Consider the following 27,369-nt stretch of genomic DNA (forward strand, 5'->3'; position numbering starts at 1 on the left):
TGTCCAATTACCTTACAGGTGTGTTTGGGTCACCACTTTGTCCATGATCCTTCACGTCAGTTTTATTGCTTATTTTTAAGTTCTGATAACTATTCCTCTCTACACCTCGTGAGCACACAGGCTGGTGTGCTGCTTCACGTGCGCTTTGTTGCTTCTCAGCTACAGGGCCGCTTGTTTAACTTTGAGGCTTTAAGACCCCAGAACGCTGTATCATTTGATAGCTGGGCACCATCAGCTTTCTTCATCACATTTGCTTATGTACCCATTTTGTCTTTAGTGATCATTGATAATAAGTTTAGGATTAAGCCAGGCTTAATTTTATTTCCCTGAAGTTTATATTTTTATTTGTCTTTGAAGGTAAAAATTATATATATTAACTGATTTTGAAATTTTCAATAGGCACCTTTTGAGGTACATAGTGGATAATAAGTTTGTGTCCTTAGTTTGTGTGTTAGATATGTATAACGTGTAATAGAAAAACACACTGGAATCCTAACTATTGTTATAGGTGATTTTACTTTTTCATGTAGAATACAGGTTTTTTTAATCAAAAAATTGTTATTTGAAAATAATCTTTGTGTAACATTCAGGCTATGGAGTAATGAGTATCTGAACTGGGATAAACATAATAGGTTTGGGGAAAAGGGTTCTCAGGGAGGAAATGAGATATAGTGTGAACTATCCAATTATTTTACAGGTGGGTTTTGGGTGTCCACTCTGTCCGTGCCCCTTCACATCAATTTGATTGCTTGTTTTTGAACTTAAAGTACAAAGGGGGTTTCATATAATTTTTTAAAAATTAATTAATCATTTTATTGGGAGCGGTTTCATATAATTTTATGAAACAATTCCATTGTCTTTAACTCTGTCTCCAAGAACATTTTGAAAATTCCACTTTTATTAGAGTTTTAATTGTACTGCATCCTTGCCAGTACTTAGTAGTGTGTGATAGAATCTCTGTGATTTTAATCTTTGATTTCCCAATGAATAAAGATACTAAGCATCGCTCTACATACTTTTATTTGCTACCTCTGTTTTTGTTGGTCATGCCAACTTTTGCTTTTGTGTATTTGTCTTTAAATTTTGAAATCTTTACTGGATATTTGACATGTATTTGATATTGCCTCGGATTATAGCCCTTTCCATTTTCTTTTTTTAAAATTTATTTTTTAATCATTTTATTGGGGGCTCATACAATTCTTATCACAATCCATACATACATTCCTTCCCATTTTCTTGACTGTCTTCTCAGGAACAGAAGTTATAAATTTAATCTGAAGATTTAAATTATTCAGTTATAGTGTGGCTTATTAAAACATTTTATAGAATTTTTTTTATTTCACTATAAGGAATTATAACAAGAATCAAGAAATGCTGAATGAAATAAAGTTTTAACCATATGGAATTGGTTCTGCAGATTAAACCTATTTTTAAAGGTATACTTTGAAAATACGCCCTTGTAACACTTGGAGAAATAGTTTCCATTTCTTTTAAAGTGATATAACGCATTTTGGATAACTAGAATTGTCATTGTGCCCATGGTCTTAGCGACTGATGCCACATCTACATCAGAGATGTCACATGTTGGCTAAGGCCTATTTTAAGAAATCTATTTCAATATATATGTCACTTCATTTTGAAGACCAGAGCCAACATTTAAGGACTGTGATAAAAGTCTCTTGGGGGAAGATTTCCAGTTGAAATAAATTATTTAATTAAAAAAATAATTTCATTGGGGGTTTTTACAACTCTAATCACCATCCATCCATTATGTCATGCACATTTGTTTATTTGTTGACATCATTTTCAAAACATTTCTTTCTACTTGAGCCCTTGGTATTGGCTCCTCATTTTTCCCCTCCCTTCCTCCCCACCTTCCCTGCCTTATGAACCCTTGATAATTTGTTATTATTTTTTCATGTCTTACACTGATCGATGTCTCCCTTAACCCACCTTTCTGTTGTCAATCCCCCTGGGAGGGAGTTATATGTAAATCATTGTTATTGGTTCTCTTTTTACCCCCACCTTAACCCTCCTGGTATCCCTACTCATTATTGGTCCTGAGGGGTTTATCTGTCCTGGATTCCCTGTGTTTTTTCAGCTCTTACTGTACCCATGTAGCTGGATTTGTAAGGTAGAATTGGGGTCGTGGTAATGAGGTTGGAGGAGAAACCCATAAAAGAACTAGAGGAAAGTTATTTGTTTCATTGGTGCTATACTGCACCCTAACTGGCTTATCTCTTCCTTGTGAGATTAATTCTTTAATGGAGTAGAAAATCTTATCTGTCTCCCTTGGAGTGGCCCATAGTTTCAAACTTCTGACCTTACAGTTAGTTGTCCAATGTGTAACCACTACACCACCAGAGCTCCTGTTAGACGAACCATAAAATGTATTACTATAAAAAGGATGTTATGATATCAGATTCTACCTCATTTAGCTACCAAGGGACAGGGAGAATCGCCTTCAGCACCAGCCCAGGGCTGATTTTGGGGCAGTAGAAGTCACAGATAGCTTCTTTCTAAGTCTTTTTGCCAGTGCTAACAACCTGTCCATCCCATGCCACACACTTGCACTAGTCTCTTGATTCACCGGCCTGCACCTTCTCCAGTGTTCTAGCTATCTATCCTGAATCCTGGTGGTTTTCAGGGCAGAGAACTGATGTCCTAAGGACGCACTCCACTCTGTTCCTGGTTCTTCCTGATGGTAGTGACATCTCCCTGCTTCTGGGATTGGCTCCCTTAGAGCCTTATGGGATGGCCAAAATAAATATACTTTATTTTGCCTGGTCTCATGTAACTTATTTACATAATTAAACTGCCCAGTCAGAAATAGTTTAATTGCATGGTTCCACCCATTTGTTTTGTGGAGTCACAAAACCATGCATGGCTAGAAAAGGGGATTATATCTATTAATTATTGATGCAGTATACAGGTTATTGTTTCTATTATTCTAATTTGCCACTGGATAATATCCTTGTTGCATACACTTTTGTAGACATATTTCCCTGTGATAGATAGGTTGGATTTGCTGAGTCAGAGTATACGTGTATTTAAATTTTGATAATACTGTAGTTTACTTTCCAGAAGGGCTTAAGGATACTGATTTCATTTTAAAACTACTTTTGCCTGACTATCCTTGGTATTTGGTTGGAGGACAAGCTTGTCCATACAAGTTTGCAACTCACAGATGCTGCTTTGGTGGTCTTGACATGTCTACAGGAACTCATTTCAAGCCTGTTAGAATTTTTCCATCAGAGACTTGAACTGCTCTTTTATGTATTTAACAGCCTATTTTACTTACATGTTTTTATAACAACAGCCACAGCCTTATTGATGTTAATGTGTTCCAGTAGAGATGTATTAAAACCAACATTTTTTTCTTCAATACAGGAATGGGTTGGACAAGTGGAAATAAGTGCCCTTTCTCTTATGTACAGGTAAATACTGTAGCAAGTAAACAGACTCCGTAGAAAAGTAGCATGATCTGTTCAAATGTTAAGCTAACAAAGCCATTTTATACTTCATTGCATAGCATTTTTTGGGAGTGCTTTCATATCTATTTTGTCTATATATACTTGAATCATTTTATTAGGCCGCTTACAAATTTTATAACACTCCATCATTCAATGGTATTAAGCACATGTGTTCATATGCTGCCATTTTTAAAATTGCATTTAGATTTTAGCATGGCTAGAATTTGGACATTTTAATTCTTAAAATATTTATGGAATAGAGTACAGACTTTTCCCCCCAGGTTATGATTTCTTTTTGTCTCAGGTCTAGCAATAGTGAATGGCTGCTAGACTAGAACTAAAGCAACAGTATTAGTAAATTTTATTGCGTTGGACCGGTAGACGGACATATTAATAACACCCCCCTCCAATAAAAAAATGTCTACAAATTTCATTTGCACAGTTTCTGTAAATGCTCCAAGTTTTGTTTTAGGATTTAAAGCAGTAGTTACATTGAGTTGATTTTGACTCTTGGCAATTCTATGAGTACAGATTAGAGCTACATAGAATTTCAAGGCTATGATATGTTTGAAGGAGAATGTTTTTTATTTACTCCCTTATCTTTAGTGAAGTAGCAGGTGCAGTTAAGTGCTCATGTACTAATCAGATGGTTGGTAGTCGAAACCCACCAAGCCTCAGTGCAGGAGAAAGACGTGGCAATCGGATTTACAGCCATGGAAAACTGGGGGGGGGGGGGGAGGGGCAGTTTTGTTGTCTCCAGTAGGGCAGCCGTGAATTGGAATTGAATGAAAGACTGGTCTGGTTTGGTTAGGTTTCTATCTGGGGCCTGGAACATCGCCTGGCACATATTAGTCACTTAAATGAATAAATGATTACAATCATGAAGTACATTCTCAGAGACTAATTTCTAAATGTTATTTTCAGGAAAGATTTTATAATTTATCAGGAACCAAATGTTTCTCCTTCACAAGTAACTGAAAATAATTTTCCTGAAAAGGTGAGTAGTTTTCTAAATGTCTAAAAGAATTTTAAATATGAGGTCCTCAGTTGGCGACCATCACTTCTAATCTGTAATTTTCAGTGACGTGGGATAATTCTGTAGATGGCTATGGGTTTTGCTTTTTCAGGTATCAGGAATCCTAGTGATGGGATGTCTTATGTATTGGGTTGCTAACTCATAGTTGAAAATCACCAGCTCTTCTGCAGGAGAAAGACAAGGCTATTTTCTTTCTTTTTTTTTGATGAGGCTTTTTTTATTCCTATTAAGAGTTAGTCTCAGAAATCCACAGAGGCATTTCGATCCTGTCCTGTAGGGTCACACTCAGACAGTTGGCTCAATGGCAATGAGTTTGGTTTGGTTTTAGGATTAATCATTAACTTTTAATTGAGTGTATGTTTTAGTTCCCTTGCTATAAATCACTGTGTTGAACCTTTTCTTAAAACATAGGACGCAAGTAAGATGAGACACCAGTGTACATGATAAACTAGATTATTTTGAATAAATAACAAATACTAAAAATAGTGCATCAAATGATACTGTGGTCATTATGGTATATTTGTCTCATTGTAAAGATTCACAGATGAGTGTTGTCACAAAGCAGAAGCAATGGAAACTTTGAATTCTAAGTGGGAAAAGAGTGCACTCACTATCATTATAAGAGAACTTTGTTTTAACTAACTTTTGGAGTAATGGTGAGAGAAAGGGTGGATATTGAGCGACCTTAAAAGACCTTGGGGCTTTGGTCTGGATCTGGTCTTTCCAATATAATTTTTGGGATGTAACATTCTAAACAAAATTATAGATTTTTCTTGTTGAAATAATTTGACTATTTGGAAATTAACTGTAAACTATCGAGCAGGAAAAATACCTTTGCTTCTGCCTCCCAGAGGTAAGCATTATTCTTCATTTTTTATATTCTCTTGTTATATAATTGAAGTCATGCTGTTTTTAAAATAAATTTTGTCTTTTTTTGGTGATCCCATAATCATTATAAAACATTTTTTTAACTTTCGATGAAAATACACAAGGCCATCAAAAGATTAGTGAGCAACTAGTGCAAGAAGATAATAGAACCATGGGGGTGGAAATGTTCTAAAATTGATTGTGGTAATGATTGTATAATTATTTTTGATACGACAGAATGAACTTTGGAATTGTATGATATGTGGAATAGGTGCCAATAAAAATGTGTAAAAAATAAAAATAGAGAACACAAAACAAAAATAGAAATCTATAAACATTGAAGCACCCTCAATATTTTCTTCAAGGAACTTTGTGGTTTTAGGTTTAACATTTAAGTTTTTGATTACCATAAGCTGTTTCCCCAAGTCACTAAGAACTGTACCATTGCTGACCATATTGGAGTTGTAAGTTGCTCCTAAAATAATAACTTTATTTTGCAGAACTGTAGTAATACAGTGACTTGAAGACATCAGTAGGTTGCTAAGTAAATGTCTTACACAGGATCTAAAATGTGTTTTCTTTTTTCCGTTCAGGTATTACTGTGTTTTTCAAATGGCAACCATTATGACATTGTCTATCCCATAAAGTATAAAGAGAGCTCTGCTGTGTGTCAGTGTAAGTCTTACTCTTATATTTGTTTAGCAGTTATAGTTTGAAGCTCTGCAGTCTTACTGCAGATAGGACAAATATATTCTATTCTGGTATTGCATGAAAAATACTTCTGGAAGTATTTTTTTTTACCAATAGTATTACCATTTATAAATTTGTGTAATTGGGGGAGAAAAACAGCTAGTGGTTAGAATTTGGTTAGTACACACAATGTTATATTTTGTTTGTAGGTATTTCTGTAATAAGGATTTGTATGTGATTTTGAAGCTGTTACTGTAATAGGTTGAAAATCCAAATGGATGAGCACCTCAAACAGTCAATTGTATTTGCAAGCTCTAGGACTGGGTTGCCTTGGCACCTGACTTTTCAAGACAGCTACTTTGTTGTGGGCACTGGTTGTCTTGTGGGGAAGCATCACTGATGTGCACCCAGGGGGTGGCAGTAGCAGCCTCCCATTATGAGGATCAGAAATGACTCCAGGCTTTGTCCATCATTTCCTAGAGGACATAGGGGAAAACTGCTCTAGGAAAAGGGTACATGAGATATGAAAGTCTGTCTGTCCTGGCTGGTATGTGTCTCCAAATCTCCAGATGTGCTCATTCCAGCTCGGGGAAGCAAAGCTCGCGTCTTCTTATACCTCTGGGTGCCTGTGGTTGGGGTGACATCAGGGCTTGTGTCTTCTGTTGCCAGAATCTGTAGAAAGGTGTCCTGTGAGAAAAGGTCTTTGGGGGACTTGCTAAGAAAAAGTATGTTCTCTCATTGTTGATGAATGTATGTATGCTTTAATTTTCCTTAAATACATTGTGAACATATAAAGTCAAATAGGAGTCTTAAAACGGTCAAATTTTCGTCTCTTGAAATTGTCAAGATTTCATATAATCTGGAGATGGATTATATCGTCAAATTATCTCAAAGGTGCTTTACCCAAGATTCCTTATACTAGAAACAATTTAAACTAGAGTGCACACCTCAGCTTGTCACCTAGTGTACCACGCTCCTTTTTCTGCTCCAAGCTCTAAAAGTTTGGGCAGGTTTTATAACGTCTCTGAATCTCACTTTGCTTACCTATATAAACATCCCTGTGCTAGCATCGGAGCCCTGGTGACTTGGAGAATACGTGGTTGGGCTGCAATCCACAATGTTAGCAGCTTGAAACCACCAGCAACTCCATGGAGAAAGATTGGCCTTTCTACACTTAGGAACAGTCTCAGAAAGCCGCAGACAGAGTGGCAGTTCTACCCTGTCCTTTAGGGTCTCTGAGATAGCACCGACTCCATGGCAGCAAGTTTGGTTTGGGTTTGGTATTAGGATTAAATAAATATAAGGATTTGTAAAATTGTAGCAGTTAGTGTCAAATGTAGTTATTGCTTGCCTGTGCATTATTTATTAGAATCAAACTTGTCTCACAGTCATGATTCTATTACTGCTGTTTAAAATGATGGTATCATGATCATTTTGAGCTAATTAACTTTGCACAGCCAAATCCTGCTTACTCTGGACAACTTTCTGATTAGAATGTACGGTTGATGTGTTCCAGATGTCCAATGGGGTTTTAAAAGCTGGGGTAATAGACATTATCAATTCTAATCTCTTTGTATTTTTAGAAGCCTAATACAGTTGATAAAATTTCTTATTAATTTCAGCTCTCATTTATGAATTGCTGTATGAGAAGGTATTTAAAACAGATGTTAGTAAAATCTTGATGGGTCTAGACTCCTCTGAAGTGGCCGATAAAAACAACAGTGATATATCAGATTCAGAAGATGACAATTGCAAGTAAGGATGAAATTTTTTTAAATCATTTTATTGGGGGCTTGTACAGCTCTTATCACAATCCATACATAGAGCCGTTGTGTCAAGCACATTTGTACATATGTTGCCATCATCCTTTTCAGAACATTTTCTTTCTACTTGAGCCCTTGGTATCAGCTCATTTTCATCCCCTTTCCTCCTCATGAACTCTTGATAATTTATGTTGTTATTTTTTATAATGTCTTACACTGAGTGTTGTCTCCCTTCACCCACTTTTCTTTTGTCCGTCCCCCTGGGAGGGGGACATGTTGATCATTGTTATTGATTCCCTCTTTACCCCACCTTCCTCTTACCCTCAGGATGAATTTAAATACAAAAGTTTCATTGGTTTTCCCTCTTCCAAAGTCATCTTACTGAGCTCTTACAGATACCATACCTTTCCATAGTTCAATCACATCAAGCAATGTTGTTCAATTACTACTAAAATCAGGTTCAAATTATTTTCTTCTTGAACTTGCTATCAACTCCTCCTTATCTCCTCCTCTCCCATAAAACTTGTTTGTGCAGATAAAGAATAGCTGCCGTTAATTTTCCTGCGTTGAAATGTCTCATGCTGAGGGGGTTGTGATGTTTGCAGTTGTTTTAACCATTTTAGCTGATTCTTACTAGGTTTTTTTAATGTCAAATATTCTTGGTTAATTAGGATCTAACATTTTCTAATAAAATGCATATCTTTAGAATATATGTGATATTACTGTATGAGTGTGTGCATTGTTAAGATTTTAAGTTGTCAAGTATCCATTCTTTATAAAGTGGTCGTTTTGACTTACTGTTAGAGTTTTCTTAGGTGATGCTTCCTCTCTTTTTAAAAATAATGAACCTCCTAAGCTGAGGTTTAAGTATGTGAACAATGCGGAGTATTGCCGCTTTTTAGTGCTGAGTAAACATCTTTCAGGTGCTCTGGTGGGATAGTGGTTACGAGTTAGGCAGCAATCCACATGGGTGGTGGTTTCTCTGAGGAGAAAGACTGGGCTTTCTATTCCCTAAACAGTGGGTTTGGGTTTTTTGTTTTGTTTTAAGTTGGCTAAGAGATTGAACTCTGGACATCCAAACCTAATTTCAGTTCTGATTTCTAACTAATCCAGGGCAGCTTACTAAACTAGGAAGTGTCAATTCTGCAGATAAGTTAGGGTTTCCTCACTCAAAAACTCAACTGCTATCAAGTCAATTCCAAATTACAGTAGTCTTACATAAAACAGGTAGAACTAGCCCTGTGTGTATCCAGACTATTAATAAAAGTAGACAGTCATGTTTCTCCTGCAGATGAGAGTGGTCTCAAACTGCTGACCTTTTGGTTAGCAAGCCCAGTGCTTAAATATATATATATATTATATAATCAGGATGCCTGGGTTTCCTCACAGGTATTTGGATGTGTGAGATTTAGAATAATAATGTAAGTGACATAGTCCAGTTCCTAGAAATGTGTTTATTATTACGTAGTTCACTTTTGGTTTGTATACTTTATAAGAATAACCACTCAAATATTTGTTGTTATGAATGGATGTACACTGCATTTATGTTTATTGTGTACCTTTAAGCTGATTCTGACTCACAGTGACCCTATATGACAGCACAGAACTAATCCAAAGGGATTCCTAGGGTGTAATCTTTATGGAGTGACTACTAGGTTCAGACTGCTAACTTGTCAGTTGGCAACTGGGCTGTTAAACATTTTGCTACCAAGGGTCCTTGTATAATTATGTATGCTACAGTGAATTCAACTGATGGTAGTCTTGTTTATATTCAAAGTATTGATATAGAGCAGTGTTTAATACAGTTTAATACAGTTCTTTATGTTGTGGTGACCCCCCAACCATAAAACTATTTTCGTTGCTACTTCAAAACTGTAATTTTGCTACTGTTATGAATCAGGTGACCACTGTGAAAGGGTTGTTCAGACCCCAGAGGGGTTCAGAACCGCTGATACAGAGTTTTGAATAAAAGGGTTGGCTGTTGAATCTTCTGTAGGTAATTTTGTTGGAGTAGAATATTTGTTTAATGGCAACCTTACCTGAGGTATGGAAAGGAAATTTTTTATACACTCACTTACTCTATTGATCCAAATTCTGGTTTGTTTTCTCGTTGATGACCGAGCTAGTAATAATTATTAATAAAGCCTTTGACTCACATCTCATATAAGTATTACAAATCCACGCAAACCTTTCTTTGTACACACTTAGACTAAGACTTGTAATATGTTGTTTTGAAGGTTGGTTCTTTACAGAGCTTACGTTAGCAGTCCCTTTTGTTTAAATATATTTTTGTACTCCTAATTATGAATATTTTTTTGCCTTAGGATTAAAAGTACCACTGTCAATGATGTGAATGGATCTAAAGCTTTGTCAGGCGATCAGGTATTTTTTTAAAGATAGTTTTAACAAGTCCTTCAATATATAACTGCATATGAACTTATATAGTATTAATTGATTTTTCTTTTTAGTACCTTTTCAATAACGTCAGTCTTTAAAAATCATTTTATTGGGGCTTGTACAACTCTTATCACAATCCATCCATCCATCCATTGTGTCAAGCACATTTGTACATTTGTTGCCATCATCATTCTCAAAGCATTTGCCTTCTACTTGAGCCCTTGGCATCTTTTATTGCGCTAATATTTTGAAGTTGTCTTTTCCCTTTCATTTGACTTTTAACTCAATCAAATATTGAACATGTCTTTAAAAGCACTTAAAAATTTTAAAGTATTATTCATATATCATAATTTAGTACTTTCAACATATTGAAAAGAGTTGTACAAATAGCCTTTCTGCTTTTGAATTTCTGGCTTTTCTTTTGTCAGCATCCAAATAACAGTGGGGACGCTACTAGTCCTCCTTTGTCTAGAAAGGTTCTTAAATCACTCAATCCAGCGGTCTATCGAAATGTAGAATATGAACTTTGGCTGCAGTCGAAACAAGGTGAGTTAAAAGCTGCACTTTTCATAATTTTTGCTTTGTGGCATTTCAGTATAATTAAGTCAAATTGATACTATACTGATACTGTTTACAGCTCAACAAAAACGTGATTATTCCATTGCTGCTGGCTTGCAGTATGAAGTTGGAGATAAATGCCAAGTAAGAAAATATTTTGCTTGAAATCTTATCTATGTACAAATGTGCTTTACACAATTGATGTATGTATGGTTTGTGATAAGAATTGTTTAGCCCCTAATAAAACGATTAAAAAAAAGTAAAGGATTAATGAAAAAAAAAATTGGAAAAAAAAGGAAATCTTATCTATTTCTAATAGGAACCAAAAGATTTTAGTTTCAATGTGTTATTTTGGGCTTTCAGAATGTATTTGTCATATGCCCCACTGCCATCACATTGGTTCTGGTTCATAGCAACTTTATATGCGGGATCCAAGGCTGTAAAGCTTTATAGGAGCAGATAGCTTCACTTTTCTCCCTTGGAGCAGCTGATGGATTTGACCTGGAGATCTGAGGTTAGCAGTTCAATGCTTACCTGACAGCACAACCAAGGCTCCTTTTATCATGTATTCAACGTAATGTAAAGGCCTCTTGTGCCACAGTGGGTTAGCCACTGGGCTGTTCACGGCAAAGTTGGAAGTTCAAACCCACCAGCAGCTCCTTTGAAGCTGTCTGAACCTTTAAGAATTTACAATGTTGGTAACCCTACATAGGGTTACTATGTATAGGAACTCACTCAGTGGGCTTGAGTTTTGGGGTACATCTTAATAGGTTACGAATTAGTTCGATTTGATTTGACTTGATAAAGATCAGTTTGTTTTGTCATATTTTTCGCATACACCCCACCCTCCACTGTATCCCTCACCCTCCTTACGTTATGAAAGAGTTTTTTTACTTTGAATGAGCTATATATCTCTGAACCTGATGTTAAAGGAGAAAGTTAATTTAGAGCAATAGTTCTAGTAAACCTGGAGTGATTTTTAACATTCAAGGCTCTGGGAGCACTGACAATGTATAGAGGCAAAGTCTGGGTTCGGTGATTTCCCAGGGTCCTTTCTGTCTTTTTGCTTATGGAAAGATGACTTTGAGGAACACCAGAAAATTCATGGAAGAATGGAAGGAAAAGATAGTGAAATTTCCCACACATATTTTGAAGCTCCTTCTTACTCCTTAAAAACAAAATTAAGAATGATATGTAAAATAATTTTTATTAAAAAAGTTTTTATTGAATAGTGATGTAGCTTTGAAGCTAACTTTTAAGATAATAATGGATAAAACATTTCTTCTTGACTTGCAGAGAAATACTACCGTTTTACTTTGTGATAAATATGGAGCATTGGTGACAGACTTCATCTTCATAATTTTAAATCATTCTAGTTCTGAAGTATTTGAAAGGAGAGGGAGAAAGTGGATTGGCTGTTTCATTTACTGGACTGTTCTGTAGAAATATATTTAGAAATTGGTTCTGAGTCACAGAACTAAGTAGAAGTTTTTAATACAGTGAATTGGAAAACTTGAAAAAGAACAAAAGAAGTGTCAGTTGAGCTTTAAGCTTTCACCCCTTTAACAAAGGAGATTGCTTATCTTAGACTGCATCATTAAATCATTACTTATTATTTTAAATCGAACAGACAGATTGAGGTTGAAGGGGCTAAGACCTGCTTGTGTTTTCCTTTTAGAGTGTTTTTGTTTCCATGTCTACTACGTGACTATTTCACTTCGGTTGACTTTAATTAAATTTTTATTATAGAAATTGAGATGATGTGGGTGGTACTCAAGTAAAGTTGTATGTATATGATGAAGTTTAAACTTTGGATAAATATTAATTTTTGAAAATTTTGTTAAACTGTTGAAGAGAAGACATAATAATCCTTTTAAGGTTGATGAAGGAAACCTCAGTTACTAATAAAAGATAAAATTAAAGCTCTGTTAATAAAGTAGATTGCTTAACTCATTGACACACATTGTTACTGGTATATTGATGGATGCAATCATTTAGTGTTTCAGATTTGATTATTGAATAATCAAAGAGGTGTTTCTCTATTGCTACAATTTATATTTGAGTCATTCCTATTGGATCTTAGACAACAGTGGATCTAGTTTTAGGAAGACAACGGTTATGGTTACACATTTATAATAATTAACTTCTCTAGAAAAATCATAATCAAGCAGCAGCTGCTCGTGTTTGTAGGATGGTTGCCATGTACACGTTGGTGTCCCTTATGTTCAGCATATGCCTTCTCTTTTCATTTCCATGACTGCTATGATGTTGTATTATTAGTCACAGTGTGCATGGGAGGATACTGAAGTGTGCTAGGTTAAGTAACTTGTCCAAGATCATGTGGCTGGGGAGTGGAAAAGTTAGACATGGAATTGTGAGCCCCACATTTCAGACCTAGGGCATGCATATACAGCCTTCTTTTTTGAGTTATTTAGAGAAGCAATTTAGAAAAATTTTGGAGAGAGGTGGGTTTTATTATATGCCCATTTTAACAGCTTTTTTCTTTTACCTTATGTACTGTTTTTCTTTAATTGAAAACAAAATAATTTAGAAAGGAAGTCAGTGCCTGATTTTCTTTTTGGAATTTTTTTTACAGGTTAGGTTAGATCACAATGGAAAAATTTCTAATGCAGATATTCAAGGGGTTAACTCTGAAAATGGACCAGTTTCACCTGAAGAACTTGGAAAGAAGTATGTACTACTATTCAACGAAGCCATTTTGGTCTCTAACCTTTTAGCTTATTAGTAATGAACATTTCTAGATGCTCCTGTGTATTTGCAAATTCAGTGGATGATATTGCCTATGTGTGGAAAGGCTGTTTAGGAAAAAGTAGTTTAATTGAATTCAAATTAAATTACTAAATTTGTTGAACACTTAAAAAATACTTTGATTTAGAGAAAAAAATATTCTAAAAAACTATTCTTACGAAGGCACTTTGGGACAATAGACTAGATTGTAACTGTATAGTGGGAGGTTTTTGAAGTTAGGAACCATTTTCATTATTGCTCATTTCAGTGCATGAGTGGGAGGCCATTGATGGTGCAAATGATTAAACAGTTGCCCATAAATGAATTTTGGGTGTCTATTCCATTAGAACACAGGCCTTGTGATATCCTTCCAGAAGGTTATTTCTTGGAGAACCCTCTGGTACAGTTTTGTTCTGTGTGTTGGAATGGACTCTGACTACTAGCAACAGGAGTGGTCAGTCACTGTGAGCAATACTAGTAGTAAAATATCATTATTGGCTTGCTTTTGTTTGCTGGTTATGTTAGGTTTATTTTTTTCCCCAATGTGTGTCCTCCCCCACAGTTTTATTTGCATATAATTATTCATTTTTAATGTACATAAAAACTGGGAAATATTAAGAATTTGAAAATAAGGTATTTATACAAGTACTTGTTCAAGTATGTGTTCTTAACAAATTCCAAGTCATTTTTCCCTCTTGAAGACCCTCACCGAAGAACATCAAGACACCTACCCCAGAAAGCTGGAACACAGTGCCAGGGAAGAAGATGAAAAAGCCTTCCACATCTGGACAAAATTTTCATTCTGGTAGGAGCTCATCACCTTACTAGTTGGGTCCGGTCTTGGTCCTTGGCTTGCTTATAATGGGAAGATTATGAGATCTTTTTGGTTTTCTCCACAGACATGGATTACAGAGGGCCAAAGAACCCAAGCAAGCAAATAAAAGCCCCATCAGCACTACCTCCTCGATTACAGCATCCTTTGGGAGTAAGACAGCATGCATTTGCTAGTCATTCTTCAGGGTCCCAGTCTCAGAAATCCTCAAGTGAGCACAAAAACCTTAGCAAGACACCTTCACAGATCACAAGGTAACCTTTGACGAAATAAAAGTGTACATTAAAGCTGTTAATTTTATTTGGTACAGTATATATTTTTGAACTGTATTTTGTGATACAGTTAGCTGAAGCATATATATAATGAGTATTATTGATGAAGCATCACATTAGGATTTCATTTATTTCACCAGATTAAAATAATTTTGTATGGTTAGAGGCCTCTAGTTTTTAATTAGTTTTTTTGAATGATTTGGTAGATCTTCTCCTTTCCAAATCTTATTTTGGCATTTAATAGTCTCCTGTCAAGTGAAATGTAATATTTGCTAGTTGCCATAAAGTTCGCTCTAATTCAAGACCTTAGTGCATAACAGGCTGGTACATTTCCTGGTCCTATGTCAACATTATGACCATAGTCTTGTTTAAGTCTGTTGTGGCTACATTTTTGCTGATTACCAAGCCAAGGTACCCTTTTCTAGTGATTAATTAGTTTTCCCTTATATGTCAGAAGTACAATATGTGAAATCTTGGCTTCTAGGAAACAACTCTTGTATTTCTCCTGAGATGGATTTGTTCATTCTTCTGTCATTCCATGACATATTCTGCCTACACTCTTTCCCACCGTCATAGTTGATCTGGCCTGGCTCAGGTACACCTTGATCATCACAGTGACATCTTGCTTTTGAACACTTTAAAGAGGTCTTGTCAGTATGTCACTTGGTTTCTTGATTGCTGTATGTTAAGGATGCTAATCCCTAATAACTTTCTATGGTTTTCTCCATTTATTAGGATTTTAATTGTACCAGTTGTGAGGGTTTTGCTTTTCTCAAATTCAGGTATATCCATACTGAAGGCTGTAATTTTTTACCTTTATCAGTCAATATTTTCAAGTCATCATTTCAAAAGTAAGATTTCATCTAAATTCTGAATTCCAGTTTGCATTCTTAGTTCTGGAAAGGTTCCTCTTTCTTTTAAGAACTTACTTAAGTCAACCAAAATTATTGGTTCACTTTTGTTTTAACTTTGTGGGACACAATCTTTGGTAATTCTCATTTCAGATATCAGCGTAAATATTCTAACTGCATATTTACAGACAGGTGAACTTTAATGTCACAATTCCCCTGTGATGTATGAGTTTTGATTTTGTTTCTAATTTATCCTGCCTTATTTAGCCTTTTCATGTTGCTTTATTTGAGAGGGAATGACTTAATATTGAGATTGTCTTGTTCATCAATACTGCTTTTCACTAACGAAGGTGATTTTTGCTCCCCCTCTCAAATGAGGGGAGGGGCAGAAAATGAAACTAGCATTCAGCAGTGGTTTGCAGAGAGTCATTAAAGAGGCAACATAAGCACCCTGAAAAATGAGAGTGGAATCCCAGCCTTTCTCTAGGAAATAAAATCCGCACCTCAGCATCAAGCCATCAAGCTTCTAGCTGTGTCTTATGAATACTACCTATTAGTGTTAGTTAGTATTTATATAACATATATAATTTATTGTATGCTTTAATAGGTTATTTCTTGGGTTTGGGGATACTAAAAGAAATTTCACATGTATTTGTGAAATTACATTATTTCACAATTAGGTAATTGCTTCTTTGCTTTACACCATTTAAGCTTACAAAAAGTTTTATAGGAATGCATTACTTTTGGATAGAAGGGAAAACTATATTGTTTGTCAGGAATCCAAGATACAGCCAATATGTTTCTGGTGTTGATTCCAATGTCAAGGAATTGGTAGAAATTTTGGACAAATGGGAAATGTCTTCATCTTATTAGGATTCCTGTGTCTTCTGTGTTATGGCATGTATAATACTTGCTATATAAAAATACTGACATTTGATGAGACAGTGGTAAATACGTGGAATTTTTGACGTGGTGACTGATAGAAGTAATCTAGTACTTGGAATTAGTCAAATTAGTGTGACTTGATTATGGGCGTGTTTTACTATATTAAAACATATTGATTAACAGTTAATAAAGTTTTTAACTAAGTTTAAAATTTACTAAAACCATATTGCTAAATGAAATGGTTTTTTGGAAGGGGGTATCTGTTATAACTATTTCTAGGATTTCACAAGCCGATTACACTGAATTACACACAAAGCTGGAAGGAGACCTTCACAGCTCCTCGTTTTTGTCGTTTGCTACACAGTGATACAGTCCTTTTCATTACTTGGAGAAAACCATGCATAACAAATCACAATTGTCGTGTGTGCATCTGAATCTTCTTGAATTAGCTGTTTATAAGGATAATTGGTTCCCGTTGTAGATGAGGTTAGGTGAACATTATAGTGTATTCCAGTAGTACTTTGAACGCTTAATGGCGCTGGTAACGTCCATAGACTTAGTGAATCATCCTTGGGGTTTCCTACCACTAGGTTTGAGAAAGGCTTTGCTTTCTCCCAATAAACTACTGCTATAGTGAAATTAGAGAAGGTATTGTAAGAAGGACTATCTGAGCACAAAAATTATTATTTATTTCAGGATTTTGAAGGATAAAAAAATCGGATGGCTACCATGGTTAAGCCCTTTTTATAAGGAGATGATCTGTCTTTACTGTGACAATAAGATTTTTCATGTAGGGTCTGTATTTTGGTTTCCTACTATTGTACAACTATTAGATAATGGTGTAGTTGTCTCTAGGAGATATAAACAATATCATTGATGCCACATGCAAATAAAATTTTGCTGAATATCATCCCATAGCAGTACATTGGCAGGGTTCAGGCCAGACTCATAGGACGTGGAACCCTAGGAACATCACTGCTGACGTGAGATGGATCTTGGCTCAAAGCAGAGAATGTGTTTACTTGTGTTGTACTGACTGTGCCAAGACTTTCAACCGTGCGGCTCATAAACGTCTGTGGACATCATGAGACAAATGGGAGCTCACCATCGTGTTCATGTGGAACTTACACATGGATTAAGAGGCAGTTGGACACATGGAACAAGGGTAGTTTACAATCAGGGAAGGTGTGTGTGACATGGTTGTGTCCTCTCACACTCTTACTCAATTTGTATCCTGGGCAAATGATCAGAGAAGCAATCTTATATGAAGAAGAATGTGGCATCAGGATTGGAGGAGAGTATAGCTGCCCTGAGAGTGTCTCAGACACTCAACCCATTATGGTATTAGAAAGTCCAATTTTTATCTGGAGGAGAGGCTGGTAGTTTTGAACTGCTAACTATGTGGATCACACCCCAACATGTAACATGTGCCTACTATGCCAGGATCTCTTTAAGTATATTGAAAAGCAAGAATGTTAGTTTGAGGGTTAAGGTGTCAGCAGAGACCAATCCCTGGAGAAGGCCATCAGGTTTAGTAGAGGGGCTGAGAAAAATGATAAAGGCTTTGAGGAGATGGATTGACAACAGTGGGCCACTCAAGCATAGGACCAGGTATTTTGTTCTGTTGTGCATAAAGTTTCTGTGGATCAGAACCGACTAGATGGCACCTTACAACAGATATAAATCCATGCACACAGGATTAGATGGGTATTAACGTTGTTGGCTACCATTGAGTCTTGACTCATCGTGACCCCTTGCCAACAGAACAAAGTTTTTCCCAGTCTTCTACGTGATTGTTGGTGTGTTTGATCCATTGCTGCAGCCACTCTGTTTAGCTATCTTCCTGAGGAGCTTCCTCTTCCAAGAGCTGATCTCTCCTGACAGCATGACCAAAGTATGTAAGACAAAGTGCCGAAATCCTTTTGAGGAATATTTTGACTGCTCTTTTGGAAGTACATCATCATGTATTTAATATTGTTCACTGTTACCACACAGGCATCAGTTCTTTGATCGCCTAATTTATTGTCCAGCTGTCACATACATAAGAGGCGATTGAAAATAACATGGCTGATAAACAAGCGGCCATCTAGCTCAGAAGCAACAAAGCCCACATGGAAGAACACACCAGCCTGTGTGATCGAGTGGTCCCGAAGGGATCAGTTACCAGGCATCAAAGAACAAAAAACCATATCATTGGCTGCACACCTCCATGATAGGATCGCTGAAGACAAATGGGTGCATAAGCAAAATGTGGCGAAGAAAGCTGATGGTGCCCGGCTATCAAAAGAGATAGTGTCTGGGGTCTTAAAGGCTTGAAGGTGAACAAGCGGTCATGTAGCTCAGAAGCAGCAAAGCCCACATGGAAGAAGCACACCAGCCTGTGCGATCACGAGGTGCCAAAGGAACCAGGTATAAGGCATCATCCAAAAAAAAAAAAAAAAAAAAAAATATATATATATATATACACACACACACACACACACACCATAGTAAATGAAGGGGGAAGAGCAGAGTGGAGACCCAAAGCCCATTTGTCGACCACTGGAGATCCCTTAATATAGAGGGGTTTAGGAGAGGAGATGGGTCAGTCAGGGTACAAGGTAGTACCGATGAAGAACACAACTTTCCCCCAGATCCTGGATGCTTCCTTCCCCCAACTACCATGATCCAAATTCTACCTTACAGGACTAGATAGGGCAGAGGTTGTACACTGGTGCATATGGGAGCTGGAGGCACGGAATCCAGGGTGGATGATACCTTCAGTACCAGGGATGTGAGGGGCGATCCTGGGAGAGTGGAGGGTGAGTGTGTTGGAAAGGGGGAACCGATTACAAGGATCTACATGTGACCTCCTTCCTGGGAGACGGACAACAGAGAAGGGGGTGAAGAGAGACTCCGGATAGGGCAAGATATGACAAAATAACAATGTATAAATTATCAAGGGCTCATGAGGGAGGGGGAAGCGGGGAGGGAGGGGGAAATAAAAAGAGGACCTGATTGATCCAAAGGGCTTAAGTGGAGAGCAAATGCTTTGAAAATGATTAGGGCAAAGAATGTACAGATGTGCTTTATACAATTGATGTATGTATATGAATGGATTGTGATAAGAGTTGTATGAGCCCCTAATAAAAGGTTTAAAAAAAAAGAAAACATGGCTATATCAGGTGTATATTAATTCTCTTAAGACTTCACATATTTTTCAGCACATTTGCTCAATGTTATACGTCATTTGGTTTCTTGCCTGCTGCTCCCATGAATGTTGATTGTAGATCCAAGTAAAATTAAGTCTACGACAATTTGTATTTTCTGTTTATCATATTTTGAGGATTTCTCTTCCTTTACCTTGGGATGTAAACTATACCAAAGGCTGTAGTCTCACATCTTCATCAGTAAGTATGTATGTCCTCCCTCATGGCTTTCAACAAGCAAGGGTGTTTCATTTGCGTATCACATCACAGTTAATAAACCTTCATTCTGGTGCTGTATTCTCCTTTATATAGTCCAGCATCTCCGATGATTTACTCAGCATCCAGTTTGAGTAATTAAGGTGGGAATCTCACGTTTTCTGATTTTAAGCCATAGCTTAGCCTCTGTTATTTTTCCTATCGCTGCCTCTTGGCCTATGCACAGGTTCCACATGAGTACAATAGAATGTTTTTGGATTTCCATTCATCTCAGTGCTACCCATAATTTGTTAAAATCCGCACAGTTGAATGCCTTTCCATACTCAGTAAAACACTGGCAAACATTTTTCTGAGACTTCGGGCAGCCAAGAGCCACCTGCAGTCTGGAATGGTATCCCATGTGTTCCATGTCCTTTTCTGAGTTCAACTTGGGTTCTTGGCATTTCTCTGTTGATGTACTGGTGCAACACCTTTTGGATTTTGCAAAAATTTACTTGCATTTGGTTTTGTTCAATTCTTTCTGCATTCTGTTCAGTTTTCTTTGGAATAGGCATAGATAGGGACCTCAGCTTTGGGAAACATTTCTGTTGATTCTCCATTTTTTACTTAGAGCCTTGCTTTTCACCACTGCCTCAGTGCAGGTTGAACTTCGTTCTTCTGTACCATCAGTTCTTGATCATGTGCTAAGTTGTATATAGTGACTCTGCATTCCCATTTCCTTTTGTTTCCTGTATTGACCAGTATTTTCCCCAAAGATTCCTTTCATAATGCAAATCGAGGCTTGAAATTTTCTTAAAATTCTCTTAGCTTGAAAAATGCTGAACGTGTTGTTATTCCCTTTTGTCCTTCTAACCTTGGGTCTTTTGCACATTTCATAGTAATACTCGTCCTGTTAAAAAATTGTCTTTTGGGACTGCCTTTTGAAATACGCTGTTGATCTCATTTCATTTCCTTCAATCTTTTTAACTTCTGCTCAAGAGCAAGTTTCAGGCTCTCTTCTGACTTCCGTGCATACCACACTTGTGGTAACTCCTAAAACTCCATTTATTTACTTTTAAGGCAATTGTGTCGTAGCTATATTGGCACATTAATATTTCCTTTTAAATTCTCTATGTCCTTTCTGGGTGTTTTAAGTAAATAGGGTGGTCCTGACATCTCTTTAAACATTATCCTTTAATTACCAGGGCAAATTGAAGTCTTTTAAAACCTAAATGGTTAACTTTTCATTTGTGAGTGAATTATCCTATGTGAATTTGAAGACGATGGCATAAAGAACAATTTCTGCTCCGAAAGGAAGAAAAACAAGACAGAGAAGCATCTAGATTATGTCTGTTAGTTATGTTTTGCTATTTTAATTTGTCGTGACTAATGTTTATTGGTATAGGAACTTAAATTTGTTACAGATTTTTGTCGGTATCGCAAAGCTGGTCGTTTATTTTATATTAGGTACTCGGTATGTGTTGTCATTTTTCTTTTCCTGATTAAAATGTTTTATTTGACAGAAAACCCGATCGTGAGAGAGCTGAGGATTTTGATCACACCAGTCGAGAATCTAATTATTTTGGCCTCTCTCCAGAGCAACGCAGAGAGAAGCAAGCTATGGAAGAGTCTCGCTTACTGTATGAGATTCAGAACAGAGATGAACAGGCTTTCCCTGCTCTTTCCGTATGTATAAAATCAAACCCTAAAAGTTACCCATCAGAAGACTCTTCTAATACAGTTTCTCTTTTTTAAAAAAAATCATTTTATTGGGGTCTCGTACAGTTCTTACCACAATGTCCATACATCCGTTCTGTCAAGCACATTTATACATTTGTTGCCATCATTATTCTCAAATATAGTTTCTCTTTTAAATCTTTACTAATGGTAAACAAATACTTTTTAAACTGAAAGATTATTATGTAATTATTCATGTAGTTTTTCCTTTTCACATTTTACAAGACGTAAATGAGTCCTAGCCATAGTGCTAGTAATAGTAATACAGTTGAGTCAAGTAACTTTTAGTCTCGTAACTTCATTCGAACCGGCACATAATGTATATTCGAGATCAATCCTTAGGAACCCCATTCAAGATATAAAAACAAGAGGAGCTTTGTTTTTTAGTAAATTGTACTCGAAACCCACTGGTAGAGTAGATTCTGACTCACAGTTGCTGTGTGCAGGGTTTCTGAGACTAAATCTTGGTGGGAGCAGACAGGGTCACCTTTTTCCTTCAGAGTGGTTTGTGGGCTTGAATTGTCAGTGTTGATCTGACAGTGCCAGCCGAGAGAGAGGGATGTGTGTGTGTGTGTGTGTGCGCGCGCGCGCGTGCGCGTTCGGTCAGCCCTAGCAGGGTTAGAGTACACCGGATTGGTAGTCACATGTAACACTGTGATTTTGCCCTTGCGCGGTGTGCCACACACTGGACTTTGATAAATGTTTTTGATCAAAATTGTGTTCTTTATCTTTAGAATTTAAAAGTCATTTGAGGAGAGGGTAAACCCATCTCTTATAGAATAGAGTCTCTGCTTTATAAGAGGGGTTCACTGGCAACACTGAGGGATGTGTCTAATTCACTCCAGAGATCTGGAACCTTAGTGAGTGGTACCCAAGTGATGGCTGGGCATTTTTTATGTTGCGTGTATCAAAGTGGAATGTTTACAGGAGGGCACAGCATGTAAGAACTTTAAGCCCCATATGGTCAGTTCAGTGTCTTCTACAGAAAACCTCAAGTCTGAACAATGACAATACCCTATCTGAGAATGTTCAGCCTAGGACAGGTGTCTAGGAATTACTGTGATATGCTGCTCATATGTGTAGGAATTAATCACTGTGTGCTGAGTGCATTTATCTCATGGATGTGTTCTTTTTCCTTAACATTATGTATCTTTATAAAACCATAGTTTAAGTTTATTCCGTTAGTGAATGTAAAACCTATACTATGATGTGAGGATGTGCTGGGAGTTTTTTTTGTTAAAGTGAGTTTAACTCAATATTTATAGATTATAGAAAATTTGGTCTTATAGTGGGTTTGATAGGACTTGGGTTCTTTTCTATTAAACTGCTACAGAAGTCTGTGCAAAACATTCATATGTAGAGTGCTATGGGGTGGGAAGGGATCCTTAATGCTTGTTTCGTTTTCAGACTGCCTTTTTCCAGCCGATGTTTCACAAAAGGGCAAGTGGAAATCACTTGTTGACAGTGTCCTTTGAGCGCTGGCTCCTGTTGTACTGTGTGTGCTGATTTGCAATTCAGGGTTTTATTTTAACCCCTCAACAGTCAGGGCCCTGCAAATGCATCTCTTCTGAGTGATGGATCTGGAGATGCTTCTTTATATAAAAAATGTACTAGGTGAATTATGGTCAGCGTGGCTCCCTGAAATATGGTGTTCCCTAGAAGAAGTTTATAGCTACTAATTTGAGCCAAATTGGCTATTTAGGCTCAGTAATAAGAATATACCGTATATATTCAATGTATAAGCTGAGTATTTCAGCACATTTTAATGCAGTATTTGTGGTAAAATTAGGTGCCTAGGCTGATACTTGGGTTGACTTACAATCGAGTATGTACAGTAATTGGAGATTATGTAATTAAATACGATTCTTAGGTCCTGCCTTTTTGTCAATTCAGAAATATAAAGAAAAGGCCATGGATTTTAAGACACGAGTAATTACGTAAAAATTTTTACGTTTGCACTTCCCTGAGTAAGTCTGTAATACAAAAAATTATTGGTTGGGTTTTGTTCATTTTAAAGAGCCCTTCCGTCGGTCAATCAGCTTCTCAGAGCAGCAACCCAGGCTCCCAGAGAAAGCCATCTCATGTGAATGACAGGAAAGGAAGTAGACGGAGAATGGATGCTGAAGAACGAAAAGATAAAGGTACATTCTTTCGTTATTTGAAAGTAGATGCTGGAGAACTGTCTGGTTTAAAGTTGAGGAGTAACACCATTTCTGTGGTGATCATTGAGCAGTTTTTGTAGAAACATTGTCTCTAAAGCATATTAAATGTTTATTTGGAAAACTGCTATTTTACTAACTAAACTTGGTTGAAGTAGTACTTTTGGCTTTCTTTTTTTTTTTCTTCTGTATATAAAACTGGTTGCTGATGCGGCTCTTTTTATCCTGAACTGTTACAGATCCGATCCATGGGCAAAATCACTTGGATAAGAAACCTGAGCCAAGCACATCAGAGGTAAAGGCCTAAACACTGATTAGATCTTTTTTTTCCCTTTTTTTTAATACTGATAATATTGCAGCAAGCAGTGAAATGTTAAAATATATTTTAGGAAAGTTGATTGAGTATAATGCCTTTACTTGAATGACTGGAAAGTAGTTTTTGGTCTTCATGACTGGTAGATTGCTCAGTATTTATGTGGCCCAGCATTTAAGTATTCAGCTGATATCCAGGAGGTTACTGGTTTGAATCCAACCAGTGTCTACAGAGATAAGTCTTCTAATGAGCTGTTCCCATAAGAATTAACCCAGAGACAGTTAACCTTCCCATGAAAGCGCAGTTAATCTTTCTATGAAGATTAGTCCTATGGAATAGTTCTGTTCCATCTTACAGGGTTTTTAGGAGTAGGGATTACCTTAGTCTAAACAGTAGTAGCATGCTGTTTTTGAAGGTATGCCTCTAGTGAAAACTGCCCAGGAGTTGGGTAGGATGAAAATATACAGGCAAAATTATGTCCCTTTTGAAGATTAGAGAAAATTGAGAAACATACACAGTTAAAGGGATTAGTTGGGTACAGGTGGGGAAAGTCAAAAGAGAAGCATGATTATTCTCAAATGTGGGTCTTTTGGATAAAAAAAAAGTATGCCTTTACTCAGTCTACCATCTATCATCTATTTGTACTTCCAAAGAATCTTGGCAGTGATAAATGTGCAAGAATTTCATCACCATCAAAGTCAAAGAAATTGGAATACTCCTCTGCTGCAGAACAAGTAAGGGTACCGTTGCATTTGTTACAGAATATGTTACTTTCTAGGCTTCCTTTGGTGCTCTGATCATTAGAAAGCAGTCTGCATGGGAAACGGGAGAATTTTAGCAGCACAATTTAGGGGGAGTAAAGATTTTTCTGTAATGGATTTGTTTATTTGTTATTTTATAATGCTTGTCCCTTTTAGGGAATGTTATTTTATAAACTCCATTTTCTGGGCATAGCAACTATTCTGAAATGATTTTGAATATCTGTTAGCCTTTATATTTGGTATCTTAGGATTGTCTTAAAAATTAAATTTTTGAGAGGAAACTGGATTTCTATATTTCAAATGTTTTAGAATTATTTGAGCCCTTTGTACTTCATTAAAAACAACCATTGATTTCAAATTTAATGGTGAAGAACCTAAGGTATAGTGGACATTTTGTTGAAAATAATTCTAGTCCACTGCCTTTGGTAGCATTCTTAGTAGCTAGCACAGACATCATTTTAATGCTTCCCAAATGCATTGTCATGGAGTCCATTCTGACTCATAGTGACCCCAGTAGAAGAGCAGGCTAGAACCACCCTTTTGAGTTTCGTAGACTTTGGATCTTTGGGGAGCAGATGGCCTCTTCTCCTGTGGAACAGATCGGTTTGAATGGCCAGCTTTGGTCAGGCAGCTCAGTGTCTGCTCGCTGTACCACCACGGCTCTTCTTCCCTCCGTCAGAGGCTGTCATCAGTGTGTCACTTTGGTAGCCTACCCTTGGTTAGGACCATAGTGGTTGAGTGGGGTTTTTAGCTACTGTTGTGTTTTGTTTTCACTTCTAAAACCAGAAGCATTATCTATATAGTAAATAGTTATATAAAAGACAGGCAACTAGAGTTACATTTGATTTGTAAAAGTAGTAATATTTAAGCAAAATGAATTTTTGTCTTTTTTTCACCTCTCCTCGCAGAAGCCAGAAGAACCTGTGTCTCTGTCAAATCCAGCTCCCCTTTTAGTGTCTCCTGAGGTACACCTAACTCCTGCGGTGCCTTCTTTGCCAGCCACTGTGCCAACTTGGCCAAGCCAACCTGCAACTTTTGGACCAACAGGTTAGATAAGAATTTTTTAAAAGCTAGTCAGCCAACAATATAGCCTTCCAAGTTAAAAGACACTCCAAAGTGTCTCAGGTGAGCGGTTGACTGACCTTGGAGCAGGGTCAGTTGTGAGAGCCTTACAGAATGTCTTTGCTGCTTATATGTGATGGACAAGCTTATTTGGGTGGGATAAATTTGAGACGTTCCACTCATCTAGGAGTGGTGTCTGATGTGATAGTCTCCCTTGTTGCTTTGGTTGTTTAGCACTAACTGATTCCACCATTTGACACTTCTCTCATGGACCATCCCTTTATGGTCCCTGATTTAATCCTTTGTCAGGACCCTATGGTTCATGAATGTTTGTAAGGGCCATTATTATAAGACATTAACTCAAAGCATGTTCCTGAACTGGTTTCATTGTGTGTCCAGGAGAGTCCTTGGTTGATAAGAAAAATATACTTTTTATTGCTAAAGTATATATGCATTTATCTATGTAAGCTATTGATTATGTAGCCTCCTTTACTTTTAATGCGATGGGAACTTAGTTGTAGAGAATTAATTTTTCTCTTTTTGTGATTTATATGAGTTGTATGCATTTCTATAGGTGTTCCTGCTCAAATTCCTGTTTTGTCAGTGACACAGACTCTGACCACGGGACCTGATTGTGCTGTGTCACAAGCTCAGTTAGCACCATCTCCAGTTCCTGTTTCAATACAGCCTGTTAACCAGCCCTTAATGCCTTTGCCTCAGACATTGAGCCTTTACCAGGATCCACTCTATCCTGGTTTTCCTTGTAATGAAAAAGGAGAGCGAGCCATTGTACCACCCTATTCACTGTGTCACACTGGGGAGGACCTGCCTAAAGGTAAGGTCCTTCATGTTTGCACTGAGTGAATTAAGAAAATCAAGTGTAGAGGGAAATGAAGAGTTGTGATTAGTAGTCTAGTCTGATTGCAGAATAAGTCGAAGGTCTGACTTTGGAAGTAGTAAACGGGTGTCTCCCTATTTCAGTTGGCTTTTCATTAGAAGATACCTCTTATGTATTTAGTAACTGACTCTGCTCATCTCATTCCTTTCCCAAAACTAGTTAGAAAAAATTTAAAATGATTAGCCAGGCATATAAACACTATTGAGCTTTTTTTATTGGTATATATTTTGTATTTCCATTATTTCATCCATAAAAAGGTTGTGGAGAAGAATGAATATAATATGTAGTAGCTCCTATTTCAGAACTATATTAATACTTGCTTATTTAACAGATAATTTCTTAAAGGAATTTGCTTTCCTGCCCCAGGTTTTAGTTTGTAAAATATTTTTAATCTGTTGAATGCAAGAGCTACTTAGATGTTCTTCACCTAGATTAAATGTCTCACTTTATTTTATGTTGGGAAGTGAATTTTATTAACGGGGTATATCTCCATTGAAATAGTGGCAACTCAGAGGGATCCTGTAGGACAGGGTTGAACTGTCCCTGTGAGTTTCCAAGATTGTTGAGGGGAGTAGAAAGCCATGCCATTCTCTGAGAGTGACTGCTGGTTCCAAACAGCTGACTTTGTAGAAGACAGCTGAGCATGTCACCACTCCCTAGGCCTCCTTAGCAAATGGATACCTT

At 36.9% G+C, this 27,369-nt stretch overlaps 1 protein-coding gene across 2 annotated transcripts in view; it reads left to right on the plus strand.

Moving 5' to 3' along the window:
• The window catches only part of OTUD4 (OTU deubiquitinase 4), a 44,214-nt gene that overhangs the window by 10,635 nt on the left and 6,210 nt on the right, over nt 1-27,369 (plus strand). The window contains exons 4-19 of one of the 2 annotated variants that reach the window (XM_075543735.1): nt 3,391-3,437; nt 4,398-4,470; nt 5,970-6,051; nt 7,689-7,821; nt 10,154-10,211; nt 10,655-10,772; nt 10,864-10,928; nt 13,381-13,475; nt 14,234-14,337; nt 14,432-14,618; nt 21,279-21,441; nt 23,510-23,633; nt 23,891-23,946; nt 24,618-24,698; nt 25,634-25,772; nt 26,362-26,622. In XM_075543735.1, coding sequence (XP_075399850.1) covers nt 3,391-3,437; nt 4,398-4,470; nt 5,970-6,051; nt 7,689-7,821; nt 10,154-10,211; nt 10,655-10,772; nt 10,864-10,928; nt 13,381-13,475; nt 14,234-14,337; nt 14,432-14,618; nt 21,279-21,441; nt 23,510-23,633; nt 23,891-23,946; nt 24,618-24,698; nt 25,634-25,772; nt 26,362-26,622 — 1,786 coding nt within the window. The remainder of the gene's footprint in view (nt 1-3,390; nt 3,438-4,397; nt 4,471-5,969; nt 6,052-7,688; nt 7,822-10,153; nt 10,212-10,654; nt 10,773-10,863; nt 10,929-13,380; nt 13,476-14,233; nt 14,338-14,431; nt 14,619-21,278; nt 21,442-23,509; nt 23,634-23,890; nt 23,947-24,617; nt 24,699-25,633; nt 25,773-26,361; nt 26,623-27,369) is intronic. The other variant, XM_075543736.1, reaches the window with a different exon arrangement.

Source organism: Tenrec ecaudatus, chromosome 3, assembly GCF_050624435.1.
Source record: "Tenrec ecaudatus isolate mTenEca1 chromosome 3, mTenEca1.hap1, whole genome shotgun sequence".
Classification (NCBI taxonomy): Eukaryota; Metazoa; Chordata; class Mammalia; order Afrosoricida; family Tenrecidae; genus Tenrec; species Tenrec ecaudatus.